Genomic DNA, 10,310 nt, shown 5'->3' with positions numbered 1-10,310 from the left:
TTCATCCTTCCGATGATTACCATCGATTTACCTCTTCTTCTTCTTCTTCGCTCACTCATAACAACACCGATAGGAGCTTAGTTAATAATAATGGCTTCGGTGTTGTAGATCGGGATGAGGATGCTGTCGTTGTTAGATCTCCCGTGAGTTTAATTTTTTTTTTTGGGGGATGCTTTTGATTGTTCGATTTTGGGGTTTTTCGCCTGTGAGATTGGTTTCTTTTGGGATTCGATGATGTTTTCGGATTTCGCTTTGCTTCTGACTCTGATTTTAATTAGATTGTTGTGGATTCATCCCAAGTTTTAGCTTCGCGATGGTACATTTTGCGCACAAATTTGTCTGATAGTGTGCGGTTTCAATTTTACACCCAATTGACGCAAATCGGCAACGATTTCTTCAATTTCTGTATCAGATGAGCTTTGATTGTGCAATTTTATTGCCTGGGGTGTTCAATTATGTGTAAAATTGAACTTCAATTGCTCCCTCTCCCTTCAGTAATCAGTAAATCTGTTAATGTCCCCTTACATTGTAATCTCTACCCATTTTATGTTTTGAGCTTCATCAATCTTTTTTTATTCCTGTAAGTATCATATAAGTATACTCTTTAAGTTGATTCTTCACATAGTGTTGAGCATAAGCTAAGTTGATTCTTCACATAGTGAAAGTTTGTGATGAATGATATAAGATGATTGTGTGTGGATGCTTACTTCTTTCAAGTTAATAACAAGTTGATTTTTTGTTCTGCAGTCACGGAAGAGAAAGTCGACAATGGATATGGTTGTTGCTCCATCTAATAATGGATTCACAAGTTCTGGTTCCAATAGCAGTCCCTGTAAAACTCCTACAAAAGGAGGCAGAGTCAACATCAAGTCAAAGGCCAAAGGAAATAAGTCAACTCCTCAAACACCCATCTCTACTAACGCTGGTAAGTAGGATTTGTAGGTTGCTGCCGGTTAACCTTCATGTTGTTCTTTATCCTTGATTATTTTCTCGGGTAAACTTGCAGGTTCTCCTGTGCCACTAACTCCTTGCCGCTATGACAGTTCCCTAGGTAATTAGCAATCTCTATATCTCTTTATATTCCGATACATGTTGTAGTGTATGTGAAGATGCTGACAAAAAAGCTGGCCAGGTCTCCTTACGAAAAAGTTTGTCAATCTAATTAAACAAGCCAAAGATGGAATGCTGGACCTAAACAAAGCTGCAGAAACATTAGAGGTTCAGAAACGACGTATATATGATATTACAAACGTTTTGGAGGGGATAGATCTCATCGAAAAGCCTTTCAAGAATCGGATACTTTGGAAGTGAGGACTTTTTATGATTTATTTATGCTATATAGTATGCTTATGTAGTTCGTACCACCAAATTTTTCTGCGTATAACTACATATAAACTCACTTGATGATCAATAAACTTGCTTAGGGGCATTGATGCTTCGAGTCCTGACGATGTGGATGCTGACGTATCTGTAATACAGGTGTAGTGAAATAGCATACACTTAAACTTCATTTTGTATGTAAATCGTAAAATACCTTGCACTTAGATTCTCGCTTTATTTGATTAATGATCTTGTTTTCTCCTTACAGGCAGAAATTGAAAACCTTTCCCTCGAGGAGCAAGCATTAGATAATCAAATCAGGTTTCATAGCATTCATTTAGAGAGTTTTGGGTTGTTGTGGTTAATCTACTCAACCAATGCTGACGCTTAACAACTTTTCTTCAGACAAACGGAGGAAAGATTAAGAGATCTGAGCGAAAACGAAAAGAATCAAAAGTAAATATCGCCGTCTGTCTATCATTTTATATGGCTAGTTTGTTTCTGCTATGAGATGGTGCTATTCTTATGATGGACACTTAACCAATCCGTTCACATTGTTCAGATGGCTATTTGTTACTGAAGAGGATATCAAAAGTTTACCAGGTTTCCAGGTCTGTATTTCCTATTTTAAATGTTTAATCCTTAAGGATTTGATCAATTGATTGTATGTATGTCGATCCCAAGACTTACTTGTTCACTTATATCTTAACTCTCTCTTTGCTGTTTCTGCAGAACCAGACTCTGATAGCCGTCAAAGCTCCTCATGGCACAACTTTGGAAGTTCCTGATCCAGATGAAGTTAGTCTCTTTCAGCGACTTTATAAGACATCTGCTATTCTTTGTTGGATTCCAATATGATAATGTTTCTTCTATACTTGACAGGCGGTTGACCACCCACAAAGGAGATACAGGATCATTCTTAGAAGTACAATGGGACCTATTGACGTATACCTCGTCAGGTAATTATGCCTTGGCTTCTCGTTTCTTCTATCTTTTCAAAGTGTGTATATATATATCAAAGCAGAATTTCGTTTTAAAATTTAACATAATCGAATACAATGTCATAACATACAAAAGGTTTAGATTGGTGTTTACTTATTAGAGTAGCTGTAAAACAAATAATAGAAACTTTGTTATTGACATTTCTTTTTCATTCAATGTACTTTACTGATGGCGGTATACTGATAATTGAACATAGCAAAACAAAGATTTCTTCAGTTAGAAAATTGACTCTCCCATTTACATGCTTTTACATTGACTTCATATTCAGCGAATTTGAAGGGAAGTTCGAAGACACAAATGGGAGTGCTGCAGCACCACCAGCATGCTTAGCTATTGCTTCTAGCTCAGGATCTTCAGGACACCATGACATTGAAGCCTTAACTGTTGATAACACAGGAACTGCTATTGAGCATCAGGTGTCTCACGATCATGCTCATCCACAACCCGGCGATACCTCTGATCTTAATTATTTGCAGGAGCAAGTAGGAGGAATGCTTAAGATTACTCCCTCTGACGTTGAAGTAAGTCATCTTCCTGCTTCTTTTAAGATACTCTAGAAGACTATAAAAAATGAAACAGAGAATTATGAAGTTGTGCACAAGAACTTATTAACATGACTCTCAAAATCTTTCTTATAAATGTCATTTGATGTCGGTCTTATATTTTTGCAGAATGATGATTCGGACTACTGGCTTCTTTCAAATGCTGAAATTAGCATGACGGATATTTGGAAAACGGACTGTATCCTTTTGCAAATATGCAAATTGTTTCTCTCTTATTGTTCAATTTATCTATCTGCATATGATAATTTAAGCAATCCTTAACTATAGTAAAAGCTGGTATCGATTGGGATTATGGAATAGCCGACGTGGGTACTCCACCACCGGTAATGGGCGAAATAACGCCAACCGCTATTGACTCAACCCCGAGATGATCCAATACCAAACACACATCTCAACTTCTGATCCCACCTCACAACACTGCCAAAATCAAATCCAAGGAGAGGGAGCAAATACAGAACCTGTATGAACCAATGGCAGGTGCGTTCCATACAATGTACCATTAGATTATGATTCATTTATCGGTAGAGTAATGTTGTAGAGGGGCACCAGTTACGAGAAACTAATGTAAGTTTAACAGAGAATGCACTTCCATCGGCTGCATTGGTACATTATTTGAGTATAATTTTTGACCATCCAAATGCATCATTACATAACAAATGTTATTTACCGGATCCTCCATCCAGATTGAACAACCTAGCCAGAGAAAGATTAAGCGAAACAAGCACACAAATGTTCTCGCTGTATTAATGCTTACTGCTTCAATTTACAAAAACACAAGAAAAAAAAATTCAATCTGTATTGTAGTTTAAACAATTCAAAACTTTCATTTCACTTTTCTTTCCCTATATATCTTCAAACAAATTAAGGACTTCCGTCGAGTCACGTAAATATGTACGTTACTATGCTGCGGACTGAGTTCTGGAGTTAGAACGTCGGAGCTTCGCTCGAGCATCGGTGAGGGGAGATCCCGGAATATTATCTGGAATGTTGACTCCTCCGTCTTCTCCGTTGAATATTCCGGCTGAGTCTCGGCCTGGTGTTGGTGGTGGTGTTGGTGGCGGCCACTTCCTCCCTCTGCTCGTTTGCTTCTCTAGCGATCGCAACGCAGACAGAGATTTGTTCAGCGGTCTTGGAGCCCGTGGTGACTGTGGTTCATTGTCCATCTCTACCGGTGACTGCGTGTTCACGTTTACGTTCCGCTCCATCGGCTTTGGCAGGAACACAAGAAAAAAAAAAAAGTGTTAAAGCTGGAAGGTAATTATAACCCATATACAAAGCGTAAACACAGAACTGCGTTAACGCTAATTACCCAACTAGATATATGCATTTATGGGCAAAACTAGAGTGATAGGTTGATACGTACCGGTGGGTTAGCTGCAGCGGCTGAGAACCGGACCGATTGGGCGAGTACGTACTGAAAAACCTGGATCAAGGTAGATTGACCAGCCTGTGCATCGATATTATATTAATATCGTTTATGTTATAACATTTTCGTATAAATCATAAAAATATGGAAAACAAAAAAAGGACCTGGGCAAAGTTGTGGAAGTAGAAGATGAAAAAATCCCAAGCTCGAGCTCGCAACTCCATAATCTTTCTGTCAATCTCTGTCTCATGCTGAGCCATGTATGGCTTCAACAATGTCTCATACACATGTCTCGTTCCCTTCATTCATTTTTTAAGTTATCGTTACTATTAGTACCATTATTTTATTTACTAAACCAATTGTATACATTATCCAACAGCAACATATGTCATTTACCTTTGTTTTAGGGTACCATAGATATACGAAGAAGACGACTTTCATCTCTCCGTATAACGGTAACCTGCAAATAATAATGGCATATATCGATAATTAAATTTTGATGCATTTAGGGCATAAATTAACTAAAAAAAAACTACTTACCATGAGATAAATATATCGCCAACCCTCTCAAATGATGAAATTAGCGCCAAGAGTATCCTAATTATTCAAATACACATGTTTAATAAATTAATATCTTCCAGTTCATACTGACAAATAACTATTATATTAACAAACAATACGTGCATCACATACATTGAGAAATCAATATTAATATAACTGTACCAGCAATTCCCAAACTATTAGAGACCAAAGACTTGTAGAAAAGATTAAGGTTGCATCCAAAAATAATTCAACAGAAAAATCCAACTTAACAGAATTTTGTTGTCTTCTATCTTTTTATATCAAAAGAAAAAAATATATATATATATATATAACAATTGAAAAAAAAAAAAAGAAAAAATATATATAAGAATTGAAAAAAGGGGATGAGAATATATATAAATATTACCAGTATTGGCACCAAAATCTGAGTTCCTCGATATCAACTTTGTTCTTCTCCACCGTTTTGAAGCATTCGAATGCAGGGTATGTGTACCCTAATATTAATCTGCCATTTCATTATCACCATTTCAATTAAACATATACATTGATCTAACTATAATTAAAGAATCAAAGAGAAATAATTTTGAAGGAACATTAATAAAAAGAGTAGATAGATATGGTAGGACGACATACACAAGGAGTCTTATGATGAAATCTCCCAACATCTTCGACCAAAATCAAAATTATTTCCTGATATACAAACACTACAAAACCGATCGATCCAACAATCATATATAACCCGAATCGATCCATTTTTTATTTTATTTTAATCACGCGTATGACAAATGCAAACGAACCTATTGAAGAAGATCAAAGACGTTAGGGAAGATCTCGTCCTCGTAAGGATTCTTGAACGTATGAAGAAGAATGTTATGATCAGAGGGAATTGAACCCCACAAGGATCAAAACTGCAAATGAGATCAAACTATGTTTATTAGTTGCCGATTTTGTATATCATAAGAAAAAGAAAGAAAAACAAAATGTGTAAGTTGTTATAAACAAACAAACCTATATTTAGGGAGAGGGTGTCTCTCCGGTTTAAGCAAAGAAAAGAAAAAAACAAAAACTTTGAATCTCAAAAATGATGAAAAAAAAAAAGAGAGAGGAAGATTATGAAGACGAGTGAGTTCTATAATTGGAAATTACTTCAGGGTATGGAAGACATTTTTTTAATATTTTTTTTGGTAAAGTAAACGGTTTTAATTTTTCTTGCCACAAACGCTACTTGAATTTGTGGGTACGAGGAACGGGTTTATCGTTTGACCGTTATCTCCTATTCTTGTGATTTTTAACATTTTCATAGGAAATTTACAAAAGACAAGTCTTTCAAGAATCAAAATTAAATTTGACTGAGTCACACCTAATTAAATCCAATAAACAAATTATATTCTGCTGTCCTTAATTAAAATTAAATTCTATTATTAAAAACGATAAATTTATTAACTAAAAGAATGAAATCCACTTTGAACCAAAAAAAAAAATGAAATCCACTAGAAATTCCATCTATCCTTATCCGATGCATAATTTGAATCAAACCTAGTCTTCTTTATAAAAAAAAAAAAAAAAAAAAAAAAAAAAAAAAAAAAAAAAAAAAAAANAAAATTGCAAAACTTTACGGGTTAAGACATAGTCAACGCTTCAATGGGAGTATCCCGCGTTAAGTAATCTAATGAAAATGGTGCAAACTGAAAGCAAAAGTAATGTAACTAATCAAAAATATATTAAACTCAAGTAAAAATCAATTGGTTAAACATCCAGTGATCAGTAGTGAGTGATTACTTATGTTACTCACTTCTATTTTACACTATGTATCTCAAATAGAAAATCACATCGATGGACAACTCTGATACATGATGTCTTTAGGCTATATTGTGGTCTCGATGTCTTTACGCTAGATCGATCGAAGGGTGGTAGGCAGGAGCTACGGCCTTTGGGTTTAAATCCGTCTTGAGTGACACATTTTATGAAGGCTCATTTAAAGGCGTTTTATAAAGCTCATGAAGGCCCAATACAAAATACATTTAAAACAAACTTTACTTGGACAGTAATGTTAAAAATCCAAAAGCTGTAATTTGACTAATTCTTATTCAACAACTTCTCTGAACTAGGTCCTATATATCTAATAGTATTCTTTTTATAGAACCAGTGGAGTAAGTATATGTCAAATTAATGCTCATGCTGTCATGCATGTAGACATTTACTTATGTTTTAAAAACGTTCACAAAATTTAAAACATTTTACAAACTGTCGCCGTTGAACGTCAAATTAAATATTATTGCTAAGAGTTTACTTCTCATTAATCCATCTCAGTCACCACATGCACCCTTTAATACCAATCCAAGTATACACCCTCTCTCTCTCCCTCTCACTCACTCACTCTACCTCTCTCTCTCTCTCTAATACACCAGTTTCCTCTACACGTTAAGTAACAAAAGAGAGAGCAAGCTATGACGACCGGCAAAGGCAAAAAGAAGAAGATGGTTCTTAAGGCAGTCTCTGTTGTAGACATCGGCTGTAGTAACTGTAAGTTCCCAAACTTGTCTTCTTTTTTCAACCCTTCCCCCAAAAAGCCCCGTCACTACTCCTCTACTTACGGCCACTCCCACTCCTCCAACACCACGGCCTCCTCCTCCTCAGCCGTACCATCCACCTCCCACTGGTTCTCCGACACTTCTTCCTCCTCTGCCACACCCTCCACCGCTGCCGTCGCCGTCGAGAAAGACTCCGACGACCCTTACCTCGATTTCCGCCAGTCTATGCTTCAGATGATTCTCGAGAACGAGATTTACTCCAAAGACGACCTAAGAGAGCTTCTCCACTGCTTCCTCTCCCTCAACGAGCCTTACCACCACGGCATCATCATCCGCGCTTTCTCCGAAATCTGGGACGGAGTTTTCTCAGCCGCCGTCAAACGCCGTGGCGGCGTCCAAGAGTCTCCACTCGTCCACCGTCATGGCTCACGTGCCTCGCACCGTAACCACTACCACCGAACAATGTAACCCTTTTTTTTAACTAAGAAATTATGCCACGTCACCAATAATGTATTGACACGTTGACTATCCGTTTTACCTACTACCCGACGTGTCAACATATTATTGGGTTTGTGCTTTTTTAACTTTCTTATCTGTAGCTTTGGGATTTTCTTCTCTGTCTTTTTTAACCAAGTGTAGACGACAATGGTAGAAATATTTATAATAATATTGCTACATGTTTCTATGTTGATTTTTGTTGTTGTATTCGGCCAAAATCGAGAAAGAATAGAAGTTTTAAAGATCTGTTTTGTGCATGACACTCGTGACTCTCATTAGGACGATCGATGACGTGAAGGTTCCCCAAAACAAGTCCACGTGAAATCTTTTTATATATTTATTATTCACATGATATATATTATGCAGTCTATCACGTAAGATATTGTCAAATGTACGAAGTGGGCAGTACAATAATATTTTTATTACCCAATATTTTCGATTGTTAGGGTTTATTTTTCTTTTCAGATATGAACCGTGCATGTTTAAATTATGCACTACTGGAATGTGGACTGTATTTCTACATTATATTCGTCACTTTTCTCCAATAGATAACAACTTATTTTTGTTTGGCCTTTATGCATTCATTTTTGGGGTAAAAAAACCTTTTTAATGAAGAATTAGATAGAGATATGGATTAGAATTTTTCGTAGTTTATGGGGACCAACCTTAAAAAGAAAACTTATTCTGGACTAAACTCGGAAGTACGTATATACAGATCTTTACAATATGTGACTGTATATTTTGTTTCTGAACCTCATGTTGGTATGTTGAATACGGCTAATTAAGTTTGTTACTAGTTTCAAACCAATAGCTTGGCCGTGTGCTAGTATCTCGAGTACCAGACCACGGAGTTTACATCAGTCCAATGTTAACCCTTTATTGCCAATTTCGGACTGTATGCTCTACTTTGGAAGTGTGCCAGTATATAGTAAGCAAACTTCAGACTGTAAAATGTATGTCGGTGTGTTTAGTGGCAAGTCCAAAAAATTTCTCTACCATGGGGCATACATGGAACAATAGGTCCTCAGGATAATTTATATATGTAAATTAATTGATTGAACATTGTTTAAAATGAAAAATGTTATTGATTACTAATTACGAAGAGGCTTTTATAAAGAGTCTCTGAAGATATAAAAAGAAAATAGTGATAATTAAGCTAAAGTAAAATCGAAAAATAAAGAAGATTAGTGGTGATTAGTAAAAAAATAAAAAATATGGTTGTAAAGGTCAGATCATTAAAAAAACTGGTTGTTAGATAGATGTATATACTTCGGAACATTATGTCGTCCACCGGCTTTAGTTTCTCTCTTTTGGGCGTTTGTATTCTACTTGTTTTAAACAAAATAAGCTTATTAATATATTTTCAGTGACAAAAAAAAAAAAAGATAGATGTATATACTTCATGGAAGAAAACTTCTGATGTCGAGAGTGTGATCATTACTTTTTTAAAAATATTTGTGATTATAGTTAATGTATTATTAATCATGCACGGTCAGATTAGGAAATACTGTATGATCAATTCAATGGGTGTGACCATGATCTGGTAATAATAGAAGTAGTAATCCTCGTGTGGTATGTAAAGATGGTTCGGTACGGCAAGTCTTAAATCATTGGGTATGAATATGATTATAAAAACGGACATATATATATATATGACAAGAGTTGATTGGCACGTGTCATATATCAAATGATGAAAAATGGATTAGTTGATTGATATTGTATTCTGTCTAGCAAAACTATTACATATGGAGTATTAGATTGTTGATAAATATGACATAATTTTTTTTATCCCACTGCTATTATTTTCAAAGGGTTTGAATAGTGATTGTGGTTTACTCTGCCCAAAAATAGGACAGACACAAAAATAGTAGGCAGTTTGTTTGCAGTATTTTTTTTTTTCTTTTGGACCGCACCACTACGAATTAAACTTGTGAATGATTGCAGTGGTCAAGACGAACAAATCCGTCTACGGACGAGATCGCTTTTTATTTACCATTCACAAGTTTAGTCCGTCCTAACCGCTGCAACCATTCACACCTAAAATAATCCAAAACATTTTTTTTTTGTATGTTGGATCTCAATATTAGAGCCTTGCATCTCTAATATATATTGACTCAATAAACCAACCAAACATGTCTTTTTCCTGTTTAATTTCCAAATGTTCTTGTTTGATTTCTTTTTAAGTTCTATCTTCAAATGTGAGAAGTGTAATAACTTTTAAATAGAATCGTAAATCTACAGTCAAAAATTGTTTGTTTTTTTTTTGGTCGGCACAGTCAAAAACTGTTTAAAAAGGTTCTCTTAGCAAGTTTACTTTCTTCATTAATTTCGTTTTCTAGGCCAATCTATCTTAACATTTTTTAAGTACATTTTTGTGTCATCCTCTCTTATCTTTGTATCCAAACAAATCTCAACTAAATTTTTTACAATCTTTACAACCAAACACAATCATATCCTTATTTGATAATATTAATTTTCTAAAATCTA

General features: G+C 35.4%; 3 protein-coding genes across 3 annotated transcripts in view; 2 read left to right on the top strand and 1 right to left on the bottom strand.

Annotated features, from left to right (window-relative positions):
• LOC104785930 (transcription factor E2FA-like) overlaps nucleotides 1–3,517 on the top strand; it is a 5,600-nt gene extending 2,083 nt beyond the window's left edge. The window contains exons 2-13 of the mRNA XM_010511220.1: nucleotides 748–925; nucleotides 1,007–1,051; nucleotides 1,133–1,307; nucleotides 1,425–1,479; nucleotides 1,589–1,641; nucleotides 1,726–1,776; nucleotides 1,883–1,931; nucleotides 2,053–2,118; nucleotides 2,203–2,279; nucleotides 2,591–2,843; nucleotides 2,994–3,063; nucleotides 3,159–3,517. Coding sequence (XP_010509522.1) covers nucleotides 748–925; nucleotides 1,007–1,051; nucleotides 1,133–1,307; nucleotides 1,425–1,479; nucleotides 1,589–1,641; nucleotides 1,726–1,776; nucleotides 1,883–1,931; nucleotides 2,053–2,118; nucleotides 2,203–2,279; nucleotides 2,591–2,843; nucleotides 2,994–3,063; nucleotides 3,159–3,256 — 1,170 coding nt within the window. The 3' untranslated portion in view covers nucleotides 3,257–3,517. The remainder of the gene's footprint in view (nucleotides 1–747; nucleotides 926–1,006; nucleotides 1,052–1,132; nucleotides 1,308–1,424; nucleotides 1,480–1,588; nucleotides 1,642–1,725; nucleotides 1,777–1,882; nucleotides 1,932–2,052; nucleotides 2,119–2,202; nucleotides 2,280–2,590; nucleotides 2,844–2,993; nucleotides 3,064–3,158) is intronic.
• On the bottom strand, nucleotides 3,608–5,907 carry LOC104785929 (HVA22-like protein j). Its single transcript, XM_010511217.1, has 9 exons — nucleotides 5,803–5,907; nucleotides 5,592–5,702; nucleotides 5,428–5,498; nucleotides 5,201–5,299; nucleotides 4,792–4,848; nucleotides 4,648–4,711; nucleotides 4,416–4,550; nucleotides 4,249–4,332; nucleotides 3,608–4,093 (listed from the first exon to the last, which is right to left on the bottom strand). The coding sequence occupies exons 3-9, from the start codon at nucleotides 5,457–5,459 to the stop codon at nucleotides 3,785–3,787; spliced, it is 780 nt and encodes a 259-aa protein (XP_010509519.1). The 5' UTR covers nucleotides 5,460–5,498; nucleotides 5,592–5,702; nucleotides 5,803–5,907; the 3' UTR covers nucleotides 3,608–3,784.
• On the top strand, nucleotides 7,049–8,067 carry LOC104785928 (transcription repressor OFP6-like). The gene has a single exon (XM_010511216.2). The coding sequence runs from the start codon at nucleotides 7,242–7,244 to the stop codon at nucleotides 7,791–7,793; it is 552 nt and encodes a 183-aa protein (XP_010509518.1). The 5' UTR covers nucleotides 7,049–7,241; the 3' UTR covers nucleotides 7,794–8,067.

Source organism: Camelina sativa, chromosome 5 (genome assembly GCF_000633955.1).
Source record: "Camelina sativa cultivar DH55 chromosome 5, Cs, whole genome shotgun sequence".
Taxonomy (NCBI): Eukaryota; Viridiplantae; Streptophyta; class Magnoliopsida; order Brassicales; family Brassicaceae; genus Camelina; species Camelina sativa.
The sequence above is the reverse complement of the archived record's forward strand: the minus strand, read 5'-3'. Positions and strand labels throughout refer to the sequence as shown.